Source organism: Ovis canadensis, chromosome 9 (genome assembly GCF_042477335.2).
Source record: "Ovis canadensis isolate MfBH-ARS-UI-01 breed Bighorn chromosome 9, ARS-UI_OviCan_v2, whole genome shotgun sequence".
Taxonomy (NCBI): domain Eukaryota; kingdom Metazoa; phylum Chordata; class Mammalia; order Artiodactyla; family Bovidae; genus Ovis; species Ovis canadensis.
In genome coordinates, this window is record NC_091253.1 from 89,168,946 (window position 1) to 89,195,551 (window position 26,606).

Sequence of the window (26,606 nt, forward strand, 5' to 3'; positions counted from 1 at the left end):
CCTCAAAAAACTAAAATTAAAGTTGCCATGGGATCCAGCAATCCCACTCCTGGACACACATCCAAATGAAATTATATTTCAAAGAGATACATGCGCTCCAAAGTTCATAGCCAAGACATGGAAACAATCTCCATGTCCATTGACAGATGAATGAATAAAGATACGGTATATATACACACAGTGGAATATTACTTGGCCATAAAAAAGAGTGAAGTAATGCCATTTGCAGTTACATAGAAGGATCTACAGATTATCACACTAAGAAGAGCCAGAAAGAGAAAGATAAAAACCAAGTATCACTTTATATGTGGAATTTTAAGTATGACAAGGCGAACCTATCTGTGAAAAAAAAAGACTCAGACACAGAGAACAGACTTGTTGCCAAGGGGGAGGGCGTGCAGGGGAGGATGCCTTGGAAGTTTGGGGTTAGCAGATGCAAACTATTGTCGATAGACAGGACACACAACAGGCCCTACTGTATGGCACAGGGAACTATATTCAGTATCGTATAATAAACTAAAATGGAAAAGAAAAAATGAGCAGTTTGGGTCTTTCAAGGAATTTGTCTATTTAATGTAAGTTGCTGAAGTTACTGGCATAAATTTGTTCACTAATTGCTCTTATTATCCTTTCAATGTTTATAGGATCTATAATGATGTCCACTCTCTCATTCCTGATGCTGGAAATCTGTGTCTTCTCTCTTTCCTGCCCCCTGACCAGTCTGGCTACAGATTAATCAATTTTACTAAATCTCAAAAAACCACTTTTTGATTTTACTAGTTTTCTCTGTTGGTTACCCATCATCTATTTCTTTAATTTCAGCTCAGATATTTATTTCCTTTCTTTTGCACATCAATTAATTTATGTGAAAAAGTGTTAACCTCACTATTCATTAACTCATTCACTTATTCATTTAATAAATATTCTCTGAACATCTACCATAGGTCAGGCACTGGAATCAGCAGTGGGCAAAAAGGTACAGTCCTTTTCCTCATAGAGCTAATAGGAGTCACTTATACTTTCTTATGATGGAACAGATTGTTCATTAATCAAATGACACCAATGAATAAACATTTATAAATTGAACATACATAGTTTTATGAAGCAATGATAACTAAAGACTTAATAAATAAAGTGATGAGAACTAGTAAGTCAGCAAAAAAATTTTACAGGCAATTTTATGGTATAGCATAAAAATCAGTACAAGGGTTTTGGAAAATAATTTTGTAATATACATCAAAACCCTTAAAAGTGTTAATAGCCTTTGACTCAATACATTTCCTTTCATGCTTTGTTCCTAAGAAAATGAACAGAAATGCAAAGATTTATAGTCAAGAACATTTATCACAATACAATTTGAATAGTTAAAAAAGTGCTGTATAAACTGTGAAACATACATATGATATTATACAGACATTAAAATGGTTTTGATAAAGTTTAAACAACACAGGAAAATGCTCATGATTTTATGTTACACTGTGCTTAGTTGCTCAGCCGTGTCTGACTCTTCGTGACCCCATGGACTGTAGCCCACCAGGCTCTTCTGTCCATGGGGATTCTTCGGGCAAGAATACTCGAGTGGGTTGCCACACCCTCCTCCAGGGGATCTTCCCAACCCAGGGATCGAACCCAGGTCTCTTGCATCGTGGGCAGATTCTTTACCATCTAAGCCACCAGAGAAGCCCTTTATGTTACACTATATGATCTCAACTCTATAAAAATATGTACATATGCATTAAAAAGAAAGACCAGGAGGAATGTAGCAAATCAATATCAAACAATGGTTATTGGTGGGTGACAAGAGTACAGATCATTTCATTTCATGCACTTTCATTTCTATACTATTCAGTTTTCTACAATGAGTCTATATTACTTTTGCAATTAGAAAAATGTTAAAAATAAATATATACATACATAATCATGAACTAGTTGCTATGGATAATGGCAGAAGTAAAATAGAATAAAGAACAATGTGGGAGGTGCCCAGTGTTTGGAGAAGAAAATAATCAGAGAACCTGCTGGCAACAGTATGTGTTGCTTTTGATGTCTATATCAGACATACAAGACACAGGCAAACAAAACCAGTTTGTTTGGGAAATGACTATGAGCTTCCAGGTAATACAGGAATTTGGGGAGATGGGAAGCAAATGGATAACTGTGAAGAGGGCAAGCTATATGCTCCACGGACCACACCATCTGCCTCACCATCTCTCACTCTGTTCGAGTCATGTGGACTTCCTTGCTGTTCCTGAACACTGCCTGGCGTCAGTTTCAGCCTCAGGACCCTTGCACCGGTGCTGTGTTTCCTCTGCTTCAAAAGTCTCCTCCTTCTCTCACCTCCTTCAAGTCTTTGATCAAATGGGACTTTCTTGTTGCGATCTGTAATCCTCTGTCACTCTGCCCCAATAGAATGTATGCTCCATAAGAACAGGAGGTCCTTGGTCTGTTATATTCACTGCATTCCCAGTGTCTACAAAACTATCTAGGATATAGTAGGTGAACAATAGGTATTTGTTGAATAAATAAATGGTTATTGGTATTACTCTTAATGAAGTGCTTTCTGAAAGTTTAGATGTGTAAACATTGCCCACTAAGAACTAACAAGGAGTCACTAAGAGTAGAAGACATCTCATGGACCCTCCTTGATGCTTCTTCCTGCCAGGCTGTTTAAACACATCCCCCCAGGAGGATCTCAGTTGAGACATTCAGCCAGTTACAAACTCAACCAATGATTCTTCCAGCACACATTTCTCCATCTGGTCTACAGGGCACAGGGATCTCTTTAGCAAACCCATAGACTGTCTATTACAGTCTAGATAGTGGCTCCCACATTTTCTATGCCTGGCTAGTCTACTAAATGAAATAAAATTATTCTGCTACGACTCATTCTTAGTGACCAAGAAAATGTGAGATGCTTAATTTGATCTGTTGGTCTCAAAGCGCAAGAAAGTGGTGATCAGCTCAGTGTAAGGACTCACTTTCTAAGAGGCAGAGCTGTACAAAGTGGAATGCACTGCAGGGGGTGTAGTGAGTGTCCTGTCACTAGGGGTATTCAAGTGGAGGCTGGATGATGACATGGTGAGGATATTGTAGGATGGGTGGTTGGGCTAGAAGTAGGTTGAACCTGAAGGCCTCTTCCGATTGGGTCATTTTTTAAAAAATCATTTATTTTCTTTTCCATTATAGTTTAACACAGGATATTAAATAGAGTTCCCTGTGCTATACACAAGAACTTTGCTGTGTATCCGTTCTATATATAATAGTTCGCATCTGCTAGTCACAGACTCACAACACACCCCTCCCCAGCCCTCCCTCCCCCTTGGCAACCATAACTCTGTTCTCTGTATCTGTGAGCCTGTTTCTGTAGATAAGGTCATCTGTGTCATGTTTCAGATTCCACATATAACTGCTCTCATGTGGTATGTATCTTTCCATTTCTGACTTACTGCCCTAGGTCCACCCATCTTGCTGCGAGTGGCGTTCTTTCTTTCTCTCTTATGGCTGAGAAATACTCCATCGTACACATGCACCTCATCTTCTTTATCCATTCATCTGTCGATGGACAGTTAGGTTGTTTCAACATCCTGGCTATTGTGAATACATGAACATAGACGTGCATGTATCTTTAAGAATTATAGTTGTGTTTGGATATATGTCCAGGAGTGGGATTGCTAGATCATACGGCAACTCTACTTCTACCAAGAGTCTTTGATTCATGCACACAGGTCTCACGTTGTAGACGGTAGGAAGTGGCATGTTGCAGACTCTAAGTGGCACGTTGCAGACGGCAGGAAGATACTGGGGCTCAGCAGGTTAATGAAAAGCTGTCCAGGAAACTCAAACACTGATCTCTTCTATTTCATCGACCGTATGATGTGCCTGTGTGCTCAGCTGCGTCTGCTTCTTTGTGATCCTGTGGACTGTAGTCTGCCAGACTCCCAGGAAGATTCCACGTGGCATGGAGCAGCTAAGCCCGTGGGCCACAACTATTGAGCCTCTGCTCTAGAGCCTGGGAGCCACAGCTACTGAAGCCTGCAAGCCTAGAGCCTCTGCTCTGCAACGAGAGAGGCCACTGCAATGAGAAGCCCTCGGACCACAGCTGGAGAGGAACTCCTGCTCTCTGCGACTAGAGAAAGGTCCATACAGCAACGAAGACCCAGCACAGGGCCTTCTACACAAATATTTATGTATTTTAAAACACATAAAGAGTTTTTAAAAAGTGATTGCCAGGGGTAGGGGATGGGGAAAGTGGAGGAGGGGCAAATTACTGTTTAATGGACACAGAGTTTCAATTTAGGGAGATGAAAAGTTCTGGAGCTGAATGATGGTAATGGTTGTAGGAATGCATTTGATGCCACTGAACTGCACACTTAAAAATGGTTACAATGATAAATCTCATATTATGTATATTTTACTACAATAAAAAAAGTCTTGCCAATATTTTGCAGATTGACAGCACCTGCATATTTATAGCCTTCTCCCGTCTAGAAAATATTCAGATAGATTTGTATGGGATGCTTTAGGGTAAGGAACTGATATAAAAGGTGGTGCTTTTTTGAACGCTACTTACGTATTTTAATTATATGATTTGTTCAGGAACATAAAGCTCTATTATGTATCATAAATTAATCATGCTTGGTATATTATTAGATTGACTAGTCTACTTTTTCTAGACAGTAATTGCACACTTACTAATTGGATTAGCTTTCAAATATATTTTTGATTAAAAATAGAGACTCAAAATTAAAGAACTAAGTTTTTCTTTTATTTCATTTTTTGCAAGTTAATGAGGAATGGAAAGCGATTGTTTGAAATCTCTCAACATCACAGCAGTGGCCAGGCTCTGGCTTGGCTGGACGGCAACGCAACACCTCATGAATCATTAACAGGACTCCTGCCTTGATATCTGAGCTCCCACCTCCATCCTGTGTCTGTCCTCTTAACCATTCCTGTTTCTCAGCTTGCGTTCCTGTTTTTCTCACAGATCTGGAACATTCCCAGGTGTCTCGGTTCTTACAGTCGAACTGCCTGTCGCCCACGCTTACAGCGCCCCGTGTCCTCTGGGGGCCTCTGCTCCCATGCCAGTCCCCTCCCCAGGTTGGGCTCCCTGCCCTGCCCCAAGCACAGCAAGAAGGGGACCCTTCTAGGGGACAAGTCTACCACACGCTGACTGCCTAGCTACTCTTCTCAGCCCACACACGCGGGTGGCCCCCTTCTGGGTCTTGACTCCAACAAGGCCGAGAGACAGCTGACCTGCCGGCCTCTGCGTCTAGCCGGTGAGACCTCCCAGCCAGACAGTGCCTGCCACCCTCCCCACCGCACCTGACTTTCAGCCGAATGCCTCTCCCAGGCTCCCTGCACTGTGCTGTCTACTTCTGGGGCCTCCTTGTTTCTGCTCCCCTGGGGCCTGTCATTCTCCACATCCTGGGAGATTCTGGGCTACGGAACATGCTGATGGTGAGGTTCTGGGACCAGGGGCTGGGGTGAGGTCAGGCGAGCCTGGCCCGGGAAGGCGTTCTGTAGGGGCAGGAAGGAGACTGGATGGCATCCGTGCCTTCCTCCGGGCCTCATCCCAGGGTGGCAGCAGCGTCCCCACCTCTTCTAATCCAGCTGGCCTCCTCCTTCCCTTAACTCCTGCCTAGAGTCTTGTCTGCATCACCCTGGGAGCTTTCAGTCATGTAACACCTTGCCAGTGACTGAGCTGCTCCGCCTGGCTTGTGTTCCCAACCAACCTCCAGTGGAAGTCTTGAATTTTGAATTTTTTATGCCCTATTAAACAGAGCCCAGGCATGTGGTATATGCTCGGTTCAGTTCAGTCGCTCAGTTGTGTCTGACTCTTTGCAACCCCATGGGCTGCAGCACGCCAGGCCTCCCTGTCCATCACCAACTCCCAGAGCTTGCTCAAACTCATGTCCATCGAGTCGGTGATGCCATCCAACCATCTCATCCTCTGTCATCCCCTTCTTCTGCCTTCAATCTTTCCCAGCATCAGGGTCTTTTCCAATGAGACAATTCTTCAAATCAGGGGGCCAAAGTATCGGAGTTTCAGCGTCAGCACCAGTCCTTCCAATGAATATTCAAGTATATGCTCAGTAAGTCCCGATTTAAAGTCTTTGAAGCCAGTATCATGCCTTAAAAGAATTGCTTGGCACCAGGTCATGAGCTAAATGGTTTAGAGGAATTCTCTCATTTAGTCTTCAAGACAACACTACAAAATAGGTGGTAATACATTCCCTATATCAGTTGAGGCAACTGAGGCATCAACGACTTGCCCAAGATCACCTAGCAAAAACAGATGATCTGGGGTTGGAAGTGCCCTTGGTGCCAATGGCCTCCACTTTGATGGACAGAACTGACTCATCAGCCCAGCAACCACAACTCCCTGAATGCTACCGTGGCCTAGGCTGCTGGCTCATAGCTTCACAAAGGACGGGAGACTAGGGACAGCCCAGTCCATTCACACAGTCATTGATTGTTTCAATAAGCAACTGTAAGCCAGTCAGGTGCCAGGCGTGGCACTGAGTCTGTCTGGCTGATATTTTTGCACATCTTACCTCCTCCCAGCTACCTCCACCTCACTCTTCTTCACCTGGTGAAGGATGGCTCTGCCTTCAAGACTCAGCCAAGATATCTTCTCTAGGAAGGACCTGGCCTTCTTCATTGCTACCGGCATGTGGTTTGGGCTCCAGAAATCCATGCTTTGACTTCCTGTGTCCCTTATAGTTCCATCCTCCACCCCTGATGCCAGCTCTGATGTTTGTTTGAGATGTAGGGATTGAAGGGCCACCAGTCTTCTCAGGGGGCTCAGTGGTAAAGAATCAACCTGCTAATGCAGGAGACTCAGGTTCAATTCCTGGGTCAGGAAGAGCCCCTAAAGAAGAAAATGGCAACCCACTCCAGAGGAGTGGAGCCTGGCAGGCTACAGTCCATGGTGCTGCAAAATAGTCGGACATGATTGTGAGACTGAGCGTGTGACAGGCACGGGGGCTGAGCAAGGTGATGGTCCAGGAGTTTGGGAGGATGCTTTTCCAAACTGTGCAGGCACATCCTGCTTTACATAATACATGTTTTTAGAAAGGTGGTCGGTACATGACCTTTTTATGAATTGAAATTTTGTTTTCCAATTGATGTATGCTTCAGAGGTGACATTCTAAATTGCTGTTAAACTTCACTTTTAAAAAATACTGGGTCCTGATCCATTAAAAACAAACTTCTCTCAAGTGAACTTTTCTACAGCATGATGATTATCTATATACAATCCCTTGAATGTTCTGACATAGCTTCACATTCAAAAACATTCTTTTGGAATCCTTTGGCAAAATGAGTGACGACCCTCCGTTTATAAATTGGTCCCATGTGGGGAGGTCAAATTAATTGTGATGTGGATGCGTATGCTTGCATGCTCAGTCGCTTCAGCTGTCTCCAGTGCTGTGATCCCATGGATTGTAGCCCACCAGGCTCCTCTGTCCATGGGATTTTCCAGGCAAGAGTACTGGAGTGGCGTGCCATTGCCTTCTCCGGTGGATGTGTATTGTTGGAATCAAATAGAACTAAAGAGTTTAAACAAAGACTGAGCAGTTTCACTGCAAAATGCCCTCCACCTACCCCTCCCCCACCCAGGGGCAACCGCAGTCAACTCCTTCTGGCTCGGAGATTTTCCTCTACTTGTGTGAAGTCCGAGCTGAAGCCCACAAGCCACAGAGCCTCAGTGAAAGAATTTCTCAAGGCCTGTTAATACTGGTGGGCACAGCCAGGCTGAGCCAGCATGAAGTAATACCATCTGATCGCCAGCATCCTCTGCAAATGCCGGAGGGGCGCTCCCACATGTGGCCTCTGATAACAGATACATACCATTGTCAGATGCTGGGAAGGGTGACATTGAGCTCGACTGGGCTGTGGTCTTAGGACAAGTGAAGAAAGGCTTGACAGAGGAGGAACAGGGGCAGAAGGCGTAAGGTCCCCCAACTCCAGCACAAAATCCTATGCTACTCTTTGCCTGGAAGATTTCCACGGCTGGGCTGCCTAGCAACAGCAATCAAAATGTGCATGTAACTTACTTGCGCACGTTTTCTTATCTGGGTTAAGAGCAAATCCTTTCGGGCACTGGCAAAGGTAGGAGCCGTCGGCATTTACACACTCGTGTTCACATCCGTGGTTTTCTGAGGCGCAGTAGTCCACAGCTGTAGAGATGAAAACACAGAGTTTAGGTAGAAACACAAACAGAGGTAAAGGGCATGGTAGATTGGAAGCATACCTGCAACAAATATAAGCAAGGATTAATACCATTGCCCCCAAAAGAAGATGGATAAATAAACATGAAACTAAAACATCCCCCTTGAGAAAAAAATCAGGAGTCAGGATCAGACAATTCATACCAGAAAGTACTAAAGAACATAAGAACAATTGAAAGCACGGAGTCCTAACCACTGGGCTGCCAGGGAATTCCCTGCTGCTGCTGCTAAGTCGCTTCAGTCGTGTCCGACTCTGTGCGACCCTGTAGACGCCAGCCCACCAGGCTCCCCCGTCCCTGGGATTCTCCAGGCAAGAACACTGGAGTGGGGCGCCATTGCCTTCTTCTAGGGAATTCCCTAACAATTGTATTTAAAAGTTAAAGAAATGCAAAGCAAAATAATCACAAGGCAAACTTAGTAAACTGCAAAAGTAAAGACGAGATAAAACCCAGTGGTGGCGAGGCAGCAGGGAAACAGAGTCAGACTTACTTAAAGTGGGTGGCATTATAAACCGATAAAAACTCTTCTGGAAGGACATTTGACAATATTCACTCTGGAACTGTGACCCCAAAACATAATTGAAAAAAAGGGGTAAATTAATAATATGAAATAAGCTATTTATAGCAGTATCATTCACAAGTGACCAAAAAATTCTGAAAAATAAGATGAACACTTAATAAGGATAAACGGTTTAGTAGTTTATGAGAAAATACACCAGCCTCTTTACTCATTAATCCTGCAAATATTCACTGTCTGCCTACTCTGGGCCCCACCTTATATTCAGTGCTAAAACGGAAGAAATAACAAAACAGATGAAAACTCCAGTCCTTGAGAAGCTTACATTTGGATGCTGGTGGTAGATAAAAAAGAAAATAAGTAAGTAAAGAACATAGCCTCTGAGAAGGTAGAGAGTGTTTTGGAGAAAAGTAAAATGGTGAAAAGGAAAAGAGGCTGTCTGGGGGTAAGAGAAAGGGTGTGATGTAACAGCAGTGGTGAGGAAAGGCTCACCAGGAAGGTGGCAGGTGGTAGAGCCAGGAGGATGACTGGGAGGGAGCACCAACTGGGAGGGAGCACCCCGGGCAAAGGGAACGACAGCAGGGGCAAAGGCCCAGAGATGGCAACAAGCCTGTGAGCTGGAGAATGAGCGAGGAGGCCAGCATCTCTGGAGCAGAGAGACTGCAGGTCAGGAGGGCCCGCAGGGCCGTTGCCAGGACTTTGGCTTTTACTCTGGGTGAGCAGGGGGAAACACCCCAGGGGGAGGGTTCTGAACAAAGAAATCGAGAAGCGCCGATAGCATCAGGTGGGACTAGAACACCAGCTGGGGGCTTCCCTGGTGGTCCAGTGGTTAAGAATTTGCCTTCCAGTGCAGGAGATGCGGGTTCATCTCTGGGGGAACTACTAACATCCCATATGTGTGCGAGTGCTAAGTCACTTCAGTCGTGTCTGATTCTCTGTGACCCTACGGACTGTAGTCCTCCAGGCCCCTCTGTCCATAGGATTCTGGACCAGATTCAGGCAAGAATACTGGAGTGGGTTGCCATGCCCTCCTCCAGGGGAATCTTCCCAACCCAGGGATCGAACCCGCATCTCTTACGTCTCCAGCATTGGTAGGCGGGATCTTTACCACTGGTGCCACCTGGGAAGCCCAAGATCCCACATGCCACAGGGTGACTAAGCCCGCACACGCGACAAAGACCTAGCACAGCCAGAAGAAAAAACAGAAAGAAAACCAGTTAGGAGGTTACTATAATAACCCCAGTGAGGAAAGTGTGGGAGAGACTTAAGCCGGCGCAGCGTGGGAAGGAGGTGGGAGGAGAGAAAGGCGTGGCGCTCCGGGTGCTTCTCGTGGACTTGCGTGTCCCCACCCTCTGCACACAGATATGGTGAAGTCCTGAGCCCGGGTACCTGTGAATGTGATCTTATTTGGAAACTGGTGTCTCTGCAAATACAATCAAGCTAAGATGAGGTCATCCGTCTGGGGCCTAATCCAGGGTGAGTGAGTGAAAGTCACTCAGTCGTGTCCAACTCTTTGCGACCCCATGGACTATACAGTCCATGGAATTCTCCAGGCCAGAATACTGGAGTGGGTCTCCTTCTCTTTCTCCAAATTCAGGGTGACTGGCGTCCTTATAGGAAGAGAAGAACGCAGCATGAAGACAGACGAGAGCAAGCAGCTGCAGCTCAGGAGTGCCGAGGACCAACAGCCACCATCAGAAGCAAGGAAGGATTCTCCCGCATGGGTTTCCGAGGCTCATGGCCCTGCCAGCAGCTTGTCAGACCTCTGCCTCCCAGAGCTAGGAGACAATGCAGTTCCGTGGGTAGCAGTCACCTGTGTGGTTCTCTGTTCTGGCAACCCTAGGGGACAGTGCACCAGGCTGAAAGGGGGCCAGTCAGATTCCTTTCATATTAGAGGTAAAGGGAGAAAGAAAGGGATTCAGGCTGACTCGGGGATGGGGAAGGTGCAAGTGGGGTGGGTTTTGTAGGGAATACTCAGGAGTTCCATTTGAGGCAGTAGGTAGTTATTAGCAGCATAACATAAACGTAAATAGGAAAATAAAATTTGGTGAAAAAAAGTAGATTTGAAAGTTGTATATTTACAGTGATTAGATCCACTTTCAATAGAGCTCTAAGGCAAAACCTGAAAATTAAAAATAAAAATGCTTTGCTTCCTGTGTTAAGGTGGTAGGATTATGGATTTTTTTTTTCCTCCTTAAAAATGCTTCCCTCTAAATAACGACTTAGGCTATCTGAATACCAAAAAATTTGTAAATAATAACAAGGAAATTGAATCTGCAAATTAATGCACATGTACAGTTTTAAAAAGCAAAACCAGGCATTGAGAAAATAATGACATACAAACACAGTAACCAAAAGGCACAAAGGGAAAAGCTAAAGATTTTTAAAGGCTGATAATGTGTGTTGTGTTTATTCTTTTGCTCCTAGGCTTCATTAAGTTTCTGTTAAGGTGTTGTTTTTTCTAATGTCCCTCCCTAAAGAGTTCTAATAAGGCCTGTTACTTGTGGTTTTAACACACAAGCCGTTTTGGTGGGAACAGTGCGTTCACACAGTCTCAGGATCTGAAAGTCATGGACGTCAGCCAGCTGCTGGAGTTGAGTAACAACATAAATCCTGAGCTAGCACCAGATCTTTCTAAAAATTAATGTATCAGCTTTCAAGAACTAATATATCATTAAATGAATAGCTGGGGACACTCGGGGCACAGAGGTGAAGGACACCAAGCCCTGGCACGTGCCCCAGGCTGCAAGTCACAGGACGGGCCTTGCTGTAGCTCACACTAGCCTGTACTAGCAGGAGACAGTCCCCACCTCCAACCTCCTCACCCTGAGCCTGAACTGCTGTCTTGAAAATCTCCTAACCCTGGATATGGTTGTCTGCTGTCGGCTGGGCCCACTTTGGGTCACCCACTTGTCAGTAATTGGGTGACAGTAATGAGTGTAATTGGAGAAGGCAACGGCAACCCACTCCAGTACTCTTGCCTGGAAAATCCCATGGACAGGGTAGCCTGGTGGGCTGCCGTCTATGGGGTGGCACAGAGTCAGACATGACTGAAGCGACTTAGCAGCAGCAGCAGCAGCAGTAATGAGCGTAATTGCACTCATCTCTCATGCTAGTCAGGTCATGCTTAAAATGCTAGGCTTCAGCATTATGTGAACCAAGAACTTCTAGATGTCCAAGCTGGGTTTAGAAAAGGAAGAGGAACCAGAGATAAAATTGCCAACATTCACTGGATTATAGAGAAAGCAAAGGAATTTCAGAAAAACATCTATCTCTGTTTCATCGACTACGCTAAAGCCTTTGACTATGAGGGTCATGACAAACTGTGAAGAGCTCTTAGTGAGACGGAAAAACCAGACCATCTTACCTGTCTCCTGAGGAACCTATATGCAGGTCAAGGAGCAACAGTTAGAACCCTGTATGGAACAACTGACTGGTTCAGGATTGAGAAAGGTGTACGACCGGGCTGTCTGCTGTCACCTTGTTTGTTTAACCTATACGCTGAGCACATCATGAGAAATGCCGGGCTGGATGAGTTACAAGCTGGAATCAAGACAGGAAGGAGAAACATCAACAACCTCAGATATGCGATGATACCACTGTAATGACAGCAAGTGAAGAGGAACTAAAGAGCCTCTTAATGAGGATGAAGGAGGAGAGTGAAAGAGCCAGCGTAAGACTAAAGATTTTTTAAAACCTAAGGTCATGGCATCTGGCCCCAATACTTCATGGCAAGCAGAAGGGGAAAAGGTGGAAGTAGCGACAGATTTCCTCTTCTTAGACTCTAAAGTCACTGCAGATGGTGACTGCAGCCATGAAATCAGAAGTCGATTACTTCTCAGCAAGAAAGTGATGACAAACCTAGACAGTGTGTTGAAAAGCAGAGACATTACTCTGCTGACAAAGGTCAGTACAGTCAAGGCTATGGTCTTCCCAGTGGTCACATACAGTTGCGAGAGCTAGACCGTAAAGAAGGCAGGACTCCAAAGAACTGATGTCTTTTGAACTGCGGTGCTGGAGAAGACTCCTGAGAATCTCTTGGACAGCAGGGAGATCAACCAGCCAATCTTAAGGGAAAACAACCCTGAATATTCACTAGAAGGACTGAGGCTGAAGCTGAAGCTCCAGTATTTTGGTCATCTGGTGTGAACAGACGACTCATTGGAAAAGTCCCTGATGCTGGGAAAGATTGAGGGCAGGAGGAGGAGAGGGCATCAGAGGATGAGATGGCTGGACGGCATCACCGATGCAAGGAACATGAACTTGGCAAACTCCAGGAGATGGGGAGGCCCGGCGTGCTGCAGTCCATGGGGTCACAAAGAGTCGGACACGACTGGGCGACCGAACAACAACAACTCCCCACCTCCAGCCTCCTCACCCTGAGCCCCAGCTGCTGTCTTGAAAATCTCCCAACCCTGGATATGGCTGTCTGCTGTCAGCTAGCTGGGCCGACTTCAGGTTACCCACTTGTTAGTGTTGCTGCCGTGAAAAGGAAAAAAAAGAGGAATGAGGTTTTTTCTTTCCCTTTCCTGGGAACAAAGAAGATAAAGAGAACAGTGAGCCGGGCTGAACATTCCTAGTTGGTTTTTTTAACTTTAACTGCTCCAAACTCTGCATGTCTCTAAGTTTGCTTTTCTGCCCCCTCATTCTGCAGGAATTACACACTTCACACCTATTTTCCTTTGATTCTAAGCTAAATACATCCCGGATCTGGTGCTTACCCTTACAACACCCTTCGCCTTGTAGTTATACATCAGAAAGAAGGCTGCAGAGCCCCCGAACCACCAGACTCAACCACTGGGCTACTGACGCCAGTCTTTGCAACAATAGGAGAGGAAGAAATCGAGATCCTATCACCTTAGTTCCTCACCACTGACTCCTGACTGTGAGCCCTCATCTTATATAAGGCCCTAGACTCTTCATGGAGGGGGGACACAGTTCTTGAGGCATTAGCCGACTGTGTCTCCTTCTCCGCTAGCTTAAAGCCACCTTTCTATTTCCTCCAAATTCTGTCTCTGTAATTGTTATTTGGCTTCAATGGGCAGAGAAAGCCAAGATTTCGCCAGCCAACAGTGTCCCTTCCACAGAAATAGCTGCTGATCTATCTGACGTCCATGTTCCAGGCCACTGACAGTACCACAGTGATGAGTGGGCAGGTCACTGTACCTAAAAGCCTAAAACTCAGACACTACCCCTCTCTGGAATTTCTGAGCCCAATCATCTCTGTTCTTCAGAGAGATACTTGGGTGTGCTGGTCCCATATTAGACTGGGGAGAGACCAGAAGCTTTGCTTGGGCCTAAAGTCTAAGCCACATACTCCAATCTCACCTTTTTTTTATCCCCCAGAATGTTCTAGAACAGGGTATCCAATGTTGAATCAGGTGTTAATAAAGTTGCACAGAAGAAGCTCTTTTAATTGACCAACACTTAACCAACTTCTGATCAATCATTGCTTTTCATTACCTCTGAAAAATATGGGACCTGACGCCCAGAACATGCTAAATGCTCGAAGCTGTTGGAATAGCTATGTTTTTGAATACCTGTGCACATCTCTCATTGGCTGGGCTGCATGCTTATAAAGCAGCCTCGGAGGAACACATGCCCCAGAGCACCTGTGTACTTTTCCTATTGACTCGCTGCACGCTTATTCAGTTCTCCAAATGTGGTGGTGACCTAGCTCCAACAATCCTCCCTTGAGAACTTGTCATTTTTCACTCGCTCAGTGGTGTCTGACTCTTTGTGACTCCATGGACTGCAGCACACCAGGCATCCCTGTCCTTCACTATCTCCCAGAGCTCGCTCAAACTCATGTTCATTGAGTCAGTGATGTCATCCAACCATCTCATCCTCTGTTGTCCCCTTCTCCTCCTGCCCTCAGTCTTTCCCAGCATCAGGGTCTTTTCCAATGAGTTGGCTCTTTATATCAGGTGCCAAATATTGGAGCTTCAGCTTCAGAATCAGTCCAAAGAACAATCAGGGTTGATTTCCTTTGTGATTGACTGGTTGGATCTCCTTGCAGTCCAAGGGACTCTCAAGAGTTTTCAGCACCACAGTGCGAAAGCATCAGTTCTTCAGCACTCAGCCTTCTTTATGGTCCAACTCTCACATCCTTATATATCTACCAGAAAAACCATAACTTTGACTATATGGACTTTGGGCAGCAAAGTGATACCTCTGCTTTTTATTATGCTGTCTAGATTTGTCATAGCTTTTCTTCCAAGGAGCAAGCGTCTTTTAATTTCATGGCTGAAGTCACCATCCGCAGTGATTTTGGAGCCCAAGAAAATAAAATCTGTCACTGTTTCTACTTTTTGCCCATCCATTTGCTGTGAAGTGATGGGACTTCATGGCACACGGGATTAAGTACCATGATCTTAGTTTTTTGAAAGTTGAGTTTTAAGCCAGCTTTTCCACTTTCCTCTTTCACCTTTATCAAGACACTCTTTAGTTCCTCTTAACTTTCTGCCTCTAAAGTGGGTATCATCTGCATATCTGAGGTTGTCGATATTTCTCCCAGCAATCTTGATTCCAGCTTGTGAGTCATCCAGCCCAGTATTTTGCATGATGTACTCCAGAATCCCAGGGACAGGGGAGCCTGGTGGGCTGCTGTCTATGGGGTCACACAGAGTTGGACACGACTGAAGTGACTTAGCAGCAGCAGCAGCAGCAGCACTCTGCATTTAAGTTAAATAAGCAAGCGACAATAGATAGCCTTGATGTAGTCCTTTCCCAATTTTGAATCAGTCTGTTTTTCCATGTCCAGTTCCAATTGTTGATTCTTGTCCTGCATATAGGTTTCTCAGGAGACAGATAAGATGGTCTGGCCATCTCTTTAAGAATATTCCACAATTTGCTGTGTTCCACAGAAAGCCTTAAGCGTAGTCAATGAAGCAGAAGAAATATTTGGAATTCCCTTGCTTTTTCTATGACCCAATGGATGTTGGCAATTTGATCTCTGGTTCCTCTGCCTTTTCTAAATCCAACTTGTACACCTGGAATTTCTCAGTTCATGTACTGCTGAAGCCCGGCTTGAAGGATTTTGAGCATAATCTAGCTAACATGTGAAATGAGTGCAATTGTATGGTAATTTGAACATTCTTTGGCATTGCCTTTCTTTGGGATTGGAATGAAAACTGACCTTTTCCAGTCCTGCGGCCACTGCTGAGAACTTGTTAGGAATGCAAATTCTCAGGCCCCACTCCAGACATACTAAATCAGAAACTCTGTGTATGGGGCCCAGGAATATATGCTTTAGTAAGGTCTCTAGGTGACACTGATGCATGTGAAAATTTTAAAATCATTGTTAAAATGAGTCAAAGTTATTTTTATTTCCAAACCTCTATGTGCTATTTGTATACCTTTTTGTAATTAATTGAAATACTATAAAAACTAATTAAATATATAAGCAAGCACTGGAACAGATCGAAGTTTTTTGGCACTTAAATGCAACCTGCTAACTAAAATTGCTCTAGAACCAGGCATAGACGAAACATGTAAAAGACTAGGGAAATTTTCATAAAAATTTTACAGATTCTGCCCTTGGACTGCTTTATAGAAGTCTTCAAATTCTTGCTCCAACTTAAAGAAATCAAAGGTGAAAACCACAGACAACATATTATGGGTATGTTTATCCAAGAAAGATGTTTTTAAATCATATTTTCTAAATGAACTTAAAATTAGTAATTTTTGGAGGTGTACTCAAAAGAAGTTTTATTAAAAGCATAAGTATGTGTTCTGAAGAAAATGTAAACACTTCAGGTAGGTTTGGATATGCACTTTTCATGATTCTGCTCTTTAGCTGATCTCACACGACAAGAAGGTTTCTTCTGGACTCCGATTTTCCTGCTGGTTTTGTTTTTCGGGTGCACAGTTCTCTGGGGGAACCGAAGGGGAGAGGAGAGACTGGCAAGGCAGGACTCAAGCATTCATGGGTCCAAGATCCTGGCCCGCAAAACCTAAAGTTGTCAAAATCCCACTTTGATTTGAGGGCCACCTACTCTCTCTGCCAGGTCTCTGAAGACAGCAGATGAGGCGATTGCAAGACGTGGAGGAGCCCATGTGAACCAAAAGCTTCCTAAGGTTGAGAGAGTTCCAGTCCATTCAACTCTGTCATCCTTCGCTGCATGTTTTAGGTTCTTTGCACAACTTCCTTAGTTGCAAAACTGTACTTATAAAAAGACGCCAAGTTTAGAGGGAGGATGTATGGAGGTGATCGGTGTGTGTAACTCAAGAGATCCTCTGTTGTTCCAAGTCCTCTCCTACTTCAACAAAATCCTTCCTTGGTCTTTCTGCCTGAGACAAGCAAAAGAGTAAGTTTCTCGCTGCAGTCCTTTGCCCACCCTGGATCACAGAGTGCTAAGATCTCAGGGTTGGAAGCCAGTCTTGCTGTGTTCAGTCTCTGCCTAACACGCTAGAAAGCACTTAGCTGTTTCCAAGGATAAACCATATTTGGTGCAAGGTTCAAGAAAATTAGAGATATCAAGGGAACATTTCATGCAAAGATGGGCTCGATAAAGGACAGAAATGGTATAGACCTAACAGAAGCAGAAGATATTAAGAAGAGGTGGCAAGAATACACAGAAGAACTGTACAAAAAAGATCTTCACAACCAAGATAATCACGATGCTGTGATCACTCACCTAGAGTCAGACATCCTGGAATGTGAAGTCAAGTGGGCCTTAGAAAACATCACTACGAACAAAGCTAGTGGAGGTGATGGAATTCCAGTGGAGCTATTTCAAATCCTGAAAGGTGATGCTGTCAAAGTGCTGCACTCAATATGCCAGCAAATTTGGAAAACTCAGCAGTGGCCACAGGACCGGAAAAGGTCAGTTTTCATTCCAATCCCAAAGAAAGGCAATGCCAAAGAATGCTCAAACTACCACACAATTGCACTCATCTCACACACTAGCAAAGTAATGCTCAAAATTCTCCAAGCCAGGCTTCAGCAATACGTGAACCGTGAACTTCCAGGTGTTCAAACTGGATTTAGAAAAGGCAGAAGAACCAGAGATCAAATTGCCAACATCCGCTGGATCATGGACAAAGGAAGAGTGTTCCAGAAAAACATCTATTTCTGCTTTCTTGACTATGCCAAAGCCTTTGACTGTGTGGATCGCAATAAACTGTGGAAGATTCTGAGAGAGATGGGAATACCAGACCACCTGACCTGCCTCTTGAGAAACCTGTATGCAGGTCAGGAAGCAACGGTTAGAACTGAACATGGAACAGACTGGTTCCAAATAGGAAAAAGAGTACATCAAGGCTGTATATTGTCACCCTGCTTATTTAACTTATATGCAGAGTACATCATGAGAAACGCTCGGCTGGAGGAAGCACAAGCTGGAATCAAGATTGCCAGGAGAAATATCAATCACCTCAGATATGCAGATGACACCACCCTTATGGCAGAAAGTGAAGAGGAACTAAAAAGCCTCTTGATGAAAGTGAAAGAGGAGAGTGAAACAGTTGGCTTAAAGCTTAACATTCAGAAAACGAAGATCATGGCATCTGGTCCCATCACTTCATGGGAAATAGATGGGAAAACAGTGGAAACAGTGTCAGAATTTATTTTGGGGGGCTCCAAAATCACTGCATATGGTGACTGCAGCCATGATATTAAAAGACGCTTCCTCCTTGGAAGAAAAGTTATGACCAACCTAGATAGCATATTGAAAAGCAGAGACATTACTTTGCCAACAAATGTCCGTCTAGTCAAGGCCATGGTTTTTCCTGTGGTCATGTATGGATGTGAGGGTTGGACTGTGAAGAAAGCTGAGTGCCGAAGAATTGATGCTTTTGAACCGTGGTGTTGGAGAAAACTCTTGAGAGTCCCTTGGACTGCAAGGAGATCCAACCAGTCCATTCTGAAGGAGATCAGCCCTGAGATTTCTTTGGAGGGAATGATCCTAAAACTGAAACTTCAGTACTTTGGTCACCTCATGAGAAGAGTTGACTCATTGGAAAAGACTCTGATGCTGGGAGGGATTGGGAGCAGGAGGAGAAGGGGAAAACAGAGGATGAGATGGCTGGATGGCATCACCGACTCGATGGATGTGAGTCTGAGTGAACTCCGGGAGTTGGTGATGGACAGGGAGGCCTGGCATGCTGCAATTCATGGGGTCACAAAGAGTCAGACACGATTGAGCAACTGAACTGAACTGAACTGAATAAAGGCTAAGATTGACAGTCTCTGATTTATAATCTAGTTGAATTCCAAGGTCTCCTCAGCAGGGATTAGTCTGCAAAGAGGATGGCCTTACTAGAAACAGGATATTTTAAAGAGTAGCATTTGGGTTTGTTAGCTTGTTGATGACAGAGTAAGAAAAACCAATATGTCATTTAGAGAAATTTTAGAACCAATTTACTTGCTGAGTATATATCAGATACACGCACAGTCAGCTTCACAAACCTCTTTCCCAGGGCATGACTGGATTCCTATATGTAGGAGTTTAAAACTCAGAGAAAGTTTCCTATTGATTTTGATAACAATAGGGAAATGTTCCAGGCTGAATGTCCCATCCTAAATTCATTTGCTGAAGTTCTAAATCCCCAGTTGGTCAGTCGGTGACTGCATTTGGAGAAAGGACCTTTAAAGAGGTAATTAAGTTAAAATGCGGCCATTAAGGTGGGTGCTAATCCAATCTGACTGGTGTCCTCAGGAGAAATGGAAATTTAGACACACACACAGAGGCACCAAGGATGCCTGGGCATTGAGCAAAGACCACATGCAGAAGCGGCAAGCCAAGGAGAGAGACCTCAAAACAAGTCAAGCCTGCTGACACGAGGACTTTGCACTTCTAACCCCAGAACTGGGAAAATAAACTTCTGTTGCCACTCACTCTGTGGTATTTTGTTAAGGCAGCCCTCGCAAACTAAGGCATGGAGAAATCTTTGCATTCATGGGAGATCAAGCTTTAAGCATGAGGAATAAGCTGATGAAGTAAAAATGTGACTTTCAGTACAAAGATTGATCCTCCCATCCCTAATCACCAACTTAAATATCAGCCATCAGGTGGCGCTAGTGGTAAAGAACCTGCCTGCCAGTGCAGGAGGCGTAAGAGACGCAGGTTCCATCCCTGGGTTGGGAAGATTCCCTCCGGGAGGAGGGCATAGTAACCCACTCCAGGATTCTTGTCCGGAGAATCCCATGGATAGAGAAGCCTGGTGAGCTACAGTCCATAGGGTTGCGTAGAGTCAGACACGACTGAAGCAACTTAGCATTCCCTTCTCATTGAAGGTGACTGGTATAGAAGAATATAGAAGGAAAGTTTTGAAGGCAGCAGTAGCAGCAGGCTAAACACCAGTGCTAAGTGCCACCAGCATTCGGGGTATGGATCTCAATGTTTTTTCAAATGTACCCCATGTTTCATGCATTATTACATGCAAGCATTCATAAGAAGATAAAAATTCATAAAAGATGCAAATTCAACTAACGTGTATCAGTTGCCCATGTATACTACAGTTCCAAGTGCTTGCCATATACATAAAATTTTTAACTGGAGTGCAGTTGACTGAAAATGTGTTAGTTTCAGGTGTACAGCAAAGTGAATCAGTTATGCTCATATCCACTCTTTTTTAGATTCTTTTCCTATATAGGTCTCTACAGAGTCAGTGAGGCTTTCCATGTATTAACTCATCTCACCCTCACAACAACCCCTGGAGGTAAGTATTGTTATCCTCAATTTACAGATGAAGTCTGTGAAACAGACAGGGGAAGAGACCTATAAAATATGCGTGACCACAGTACCTACTTCAAAGGATGGCCTCAGTTATATATAAAATGTTTCACACAGGTCCTGGAATTTAGTAACATTAAAGGAGTATAAATTATTTTTTATCACGTTGCCTGCCTAATAAAATAAGGTTTGAATTTGGGAGTAAAGAGATATCTTAATACCATTCAGTTGTTCCATGACCATTTACTGAACAATTACTGTGTGTCAGGCATTGTGCTAAACTCTGGATGTAATGACCAGCAAAGAACATCATAAGGTAGTAAGTCATCTTTGAAGAAAAGCAGGAAGGAGAGGCCAAGCTTTCAGTGGTGATTATCTCCATGGAGTGAAATTAAGGAGGAATGTCTTTCAGGTTTTGATTTCATAGAAATCTGGGCTTTGTATGCGGGCTTCCCACATAGCTCAGTTGGTAAAGAATCCGCCTGCAATGCAGGAGACCCTGGTTCAATTCCTGGGTCAGGAAGATCCCCTAGAGAAGGGATAGGCTACCCACTCCAGTATTCTTGGGATTCCCTTGTGGCTCAGCTAGTAAACAATCTGCCTGCAATGCAGGAGACCTGGGTTCAATGTAAACAATCTGCCTGCAATGCAGGAGACCTGGGTTCAATTCTTGGGTTGGGAAGATGCCCTGGGGAAGGGAAAGGCTACCCACTCCAGTATTCTGGCCTGGAGAATTCCATGGACAGCAGAGTTGGACACGACTGAGTGACTTTCACTTTCACATCTGTATGTACTCTGATTTTTTTAAATAAACAAAAATTGATTTTGTAATTTAGAAATCAATCAAGGAGAAAAGCTTTTTTTAGAAAAACGAATGCTTGAGATTGTGATTAGTCAATCTTAATGATTCAAGAAAAACATTTTACAAGTCATCTTTCTGTGAAAGATGAAAATTAAAGGAATTGGCTTCTGTACCTTCTTCACCCCAAGGGTTTACAGTCTGCTTGGGCAGGTAAGATGCAAACAGGACCCAGGTTACCCAAAAAGACAAGGCAGTAAGTAAACATCAGGAGAGCAAGTACAGCAAAAAACTCACTCTCAGAGACAGAGCTTAATTAAGGCAATTTGCTAACCAAAATTACTCTAGAACCAGGCATGGATGAAAAATGTAAAGGACCAGGAAATTTTTCTTAAAAATGTACAGACTCTGCCCTTCAACTGCTTTACAGAAGCCTAAGGGTGTTTGAAAAATGTACAGTTTTGGATGGAAATTAATACAGCTTTAGTGGAAGCTGCTGGGTTACAAATACCAAGACTCCACCAAAGCAAAATGAGGACTTTCTGTAGTGAGTAATCCACCCTTGATCACCTGAATGTTGAAACAAATTCAGTTCCATCCAGAGTTAAATGAGCAGTTAGAAAAAATGGAACTCTAGCCCTTGAAGTTACGGTTCCACTAACTCAGAAAGTGTGGAAATGTTGGCTCAAAGGTCCTGCTCCTGGCTCAGAACTGACTTCTCATGCAGCCACTGTCATAATTCTGGGATGAGTCAAAGCACTCCCGTGGGGTCCACTCACAGTAGCTGGCCTTGGTGAATTTCTAGCAAATCTCCTCCCGTGAGGTCAGATTTGCTATCCCCACTTTCTCACCCCCTCGCTGCTCCCCCCTTGAAATCTGCCCTTTACCTCACCCCTCTTGATCATTAGCAATGGCCTCCTGGTCATTTTTGGGTCCCTAACGCCTAGCAGAGTGCCTGGCAGAGAGTCTGGAAATGTTGGCTGAGATGAATTACCAGTGACTCAACTCGGTGGCTTTTTCTCTATGTTCTGTTCCATTTGGCCTCGCTGGGGCGTGACCCTGATATTGACCTGGCCTAGAAATTCTCTTTCGCATCCTAGTGCATGACTTCTGGTTCTCCTGCCCATCTCTCCTCAACTCCTCCGTCCCCACCTTAGGCGGTTTCTTCGCAGATATCCTCCCTGCCCCCATGTCCCCCGCCTGCTCCCTGCATGTTGTGACTGAGCCCAAGGCTCAGGCTTCACTGTCTCCTAACTCTATACTTCATGGCATCCAGGAAACAATGATGGTGATCACATGTGTTGTAATAACAATAACAGCAACAGTTGCCCAAGTGTATTAGGAACTGTACTCGATATCTAATTTAATCCCACCAAATCTGTGATGTAGGTATTACTACTCTGTGTTACAGATGAAAAAAACCAAGGCTCGGAAATAAAAGACAGATGACTAGCAAGTAGCAGAACTGGGATTTGAGCCCAGGTCTTACTGTGTTGAAGGTCCAGACACTTTCAAAACAAACACAGACGTGAACGCTGGAAATGGAAATTCAGAAGGAACCGGCTGCGCTGCCTCCTGCCTGCTCCACTCGTCCCACCCTCCCCTCCTGGCGTTGGTGCGGCCTCTGTTCCCTCTCCTCGTGTCCCTGCAGGTGTCCCATCTCAGCTTGAAACCCACCGGATCCTTATTATCTTCTCTAAGAAATCTGTTCCCAGGACTCACCTGGTGGTTCAGGGGTTAGAAATCTGCCCTCCAATACTGGGGTTCAGGTTTGATCCCCGGATGGAGAACCAAGATCTCATATTTCGCGGGGCAACTGCTGAGTCTGTGTGCCACAACTAGAGGGTCCATCAATAAAGAAGCCCGCATGCAGCAACTCAGACCTGACACAGCCCGAAATGAAAACATTAAAAAACAAAATCTGTTTCCATCACTCTCACCATCACTCTCAGAATCATGGCAGCTCAAACCCGGGATTCAATCGTGACTTTTCCTCCTCCTCTTTATTCATCATGCCTTCTTTCATTCCTGCACCTCCTTTCATTTCTCAACCCCTTCCTTTTCTCTGCATTTCTACAGTCGCTACTCAAACCTGGCCCTGGTCACCCTCCATCAGAGGACTATCATAGTCTCCTAATCAGTCTTTCCAGCCCTCTTTCTTCTTCCTGGAATCCATCCCGTCCTGCACCATGAGACCAAGTTTTCTAAAATGAGGCATTGCCTTTATCCGTCCCAATCAGAAACCCTTTAGTGTCTTTTTATCAGAGATGAAGTTCAGACTCTTCAGCCTGGTGTTCAAAGCCTTGAATATTCTGGTTCCAGAATATTCTGGTTGATGTCTTCAACTCCATCTCCTGCTTTGCACCTACAGGAATTCTCTGCTTCAACAGAGCTAGCCGTTTCAGCTGTTTGAGTCAGGCTGGCCTTAACTAGGGTGACCTTATAATCTCTCATTTAGAATGGAATCCCCTTCAAAGTGAGAGAGAGTGCTATCGAGAACTGAGCCAACCGCCATAAACTGGGATCCCTCTGGATGAACTGGGATTAATGTCCTGTAGTCATATCGTTCTCTGCCCATCCACATCCAGACCACCTAGAGCAGGGGCTAAAGGAAGGCTCCCAGGGTCCCTAGCAGCCTCTGCTTCTCCTCTGAATTCCCTGCTGTAATGATACCTGGCCGTGCCATCTTTAACAAGTCCCTTCATACTGGTGTCTTCAGGTTATAGCCTTCAACCTGGCATTCTTGTGGTGACAGTCTTTCTCATCTACTAGATCTCTGTCTGCCACCCTCCCACACCCCCACCCCGGCCCGACACACAGGTGGTCTCAGTCCTCAAGCCTCGGGAGCACGGCCTCCTCTACACGATCGCTGCCCTTCATGTCTCCCGTCGCCTTGGACATCTATCCAATCGCTACCCGTCCTTCCTCACCCAGATCTTCCCCACGCTGGCCATGAGGATTCCCTCCTCTCTGACCTCCTGGAGCCTCTATTAATATCTCCATCATTTGCTCTGTACTCAGCACAGCCTCACGGAGCAGCACTTGACACTTTGGCATTGTGTTCAGTCTCCCTAACCAAAGTAACTGGCAACAGAGGTCCACGGCCACTCAATCATTGCACACTCAGCTTCCAATGGGTCAAATATTTGGTTGACGAGGAAGAGGATAACATCTGATGGATGAGGCTGGAGTCACGTATAGTCTCTCCCGTTCTCCCCTTCTTTGGTTTGACCCCGGCTCCAAGGAGGGCGGACATTCTTACATGCTGACAGCGGCAGCGAGAGCAAAGCATGTTCTAGCAAACACGGCCCATGACAGCTTCCAGGCAACCACAGCTTCCCCTCTCATGCTTGACACTCTTCAGTAAATGTCAAACTCCAGAAGTCTCAGCAAAAGCCTTAGAGACTCAAAGGCTCTCCACTACAGGGACCCTTAGACAATTATTTGGCAACATCCAGAGAACTGGGCTTCTCACTGCCTTCCAGTTTCTCAAGGGCCACGGCAGGTCCCCTGCCCCAGCCCTGGCTCCAACTGCCCCTGACCCTTGTCATGCACACAAGCTCTGGGCCTGCCCTGCTCCTTCCCTCACCCTAAGTTCCCAGACGCCCTGGCCTTGTTTCCTGAAGCTCATCCCCTGGCCTTACTTCCAATGGTGGAATCTCCTTCTGACCCAACAGCACCCAAAGTTTCTACCCATTTAACAACCGGTAAGGGTTGTGAAGGGGCTTCCCCGGTGGGTCAGAGGTTAAAGCGTCTGCCTGGAATGCGGGAGACCTGGGTTCGATCTCTGGGTCGGGAAGATCCCCTGGAGAAGGAAGTGGCAACCCACTCCAGTACTCTTGCCTGGAGAATCCCATGGAGGGAGGAGCCTGGTAGGCTACTAGTCCATGGGGTGGCAAAGAGTCGGACACGACTGAGCGACTTCACTTCAAGGGTTGCAAAGAGTTGACTCATTGGGAAAGACTCTGATGTTGGGAGGGACTAGGGGCAGGAGGAGAAGGGGACGACCAAGGATGAGATGGCTGGATGGCATCACTGACTCGATGGACGCGAGTCTGAGTGAACTCCGGGGGTTGGTGCTGGACAGGGAGGCCTGGCGTGCTGCGATTCATGGGGTCGCAAAGAGTCAGACACGACTGAGCGACTGAATTGAACTGAAGGGAAAAATCGGGCTTCCCTGATGGCTCAGTGGGTAAAGAATCCGCCTGCCATGCAGGAGACCTGGGCTCAGTCCCTGGGTCGGGAAGATCCCCTGGAGGACAAAAGGGCACCCCACCCCAGTATTCTTTCCTGGAGAATCCCATGGACAGAAGAGTGTGGTGGGCTACAGTCCATGGGGTTGCCAAGAGTCAGACATGACTAAGTGACTAGGCACACAAGGGAAAACTATGTGAAACAAGATAGAGCATATGACCTCATTTTGTTAAGCATTAACCAAATGTCTAGAAGTAGATATTTCTGTGGGTCTAGGCACCCCACTTCGGTACTCTTGCCTGGAAAATCCCATGGACGGAGGAGCCAGGTGGGCTACAGTCCATGGGGTCGCAAAGAGTCGGACACGACTGAGTGACTTCACTTTCACTTTTCACTTTCATGCACTGGAGAAGGAAATGGCAACCCACTCCAGTGTTCTTGCCTGGAGAATCCCAGGGATGGGGGAACCTGGTGGGCTGCTGTCTGTGGGTTCGCACAGAGTCGGACACGACTGAAGCGACTTAGCAGCAGCAGCAGCAGCAGAAAATACGACAAGCTATAATAGTGATTTTCTCGTCTAACTTTCTCAATGAAAATAGGTACTTGCATAATAAAAATTAATGTAGTGAAAAAAAAAAGGGCTGGTGTTTCCAGATTGACTTCTTGTTTTGCCATTGTTAATGGATGTGGTACCCTGCTACCTATCATGGTCACCACAGACAGAATAAGGGGGAAAAAACAACTCTAAGGCTTAGGAGACCAATTCCACTGTAGACTTCTGATGCAGCTGGTTTTCCATCTCCATCAGTGTGTAAAAGCAAGCGAACAAACCCATTTTATTCTCATCATCACCTGCAAAGACTAGGCCACCACCTTTACTTTTTTTTTCCACCTATACTTTTGTTTTGTTGCTTTTTCCTTCCACATTGCCAGCTAAGAATCACAGTTTGCTGGAAAGTGTAAGTTCCATGTGCAAAAACAAATCATCACTTACTGTTTGTGGGAAGCAAGACAGAACAGGTCCTCTGAAACCAACGGAACAGGGAACAAGAAATGGAGGATTTAGACTTGGAAAAGGAAGGCTCCAGTTCTGATGCCAATCAAGTCCTTTTCCTTCCTTTCCTTATGGATTGTCTGCCTCATAAGTACCCTGCTCAGCTTATTGAACACCTACTATGCCAGGCACTG

The 26,606-nt window shown here is 45.2% G+C and overlaps 1 protein-coding gene across 3 annotated transcripts in view; it reads right to left on the reverse strand.

Moving 5' to 3' along the window:
- Nucleotides 1–26,606, reverse strand: part of MATN2 (matrilin 2) — a 166,610-nt gene that overhangs the window by 48,148 nt on the left and 91,856 nt on the right. For all 3 annotated transcript variants that reach the window (XM_069600544.1, XM_069600543.1, XM_069600542.1), the window contains one exon: nt 8,058–8,180. In XM_069600544.1, coding sequence (XP_069456645.1) covers nt 8,058–8,180 — 123 coding nt within the window. The remainder of the gene's footprint in view (nt 1–8,057; nt 8,181–26,606) is intronic.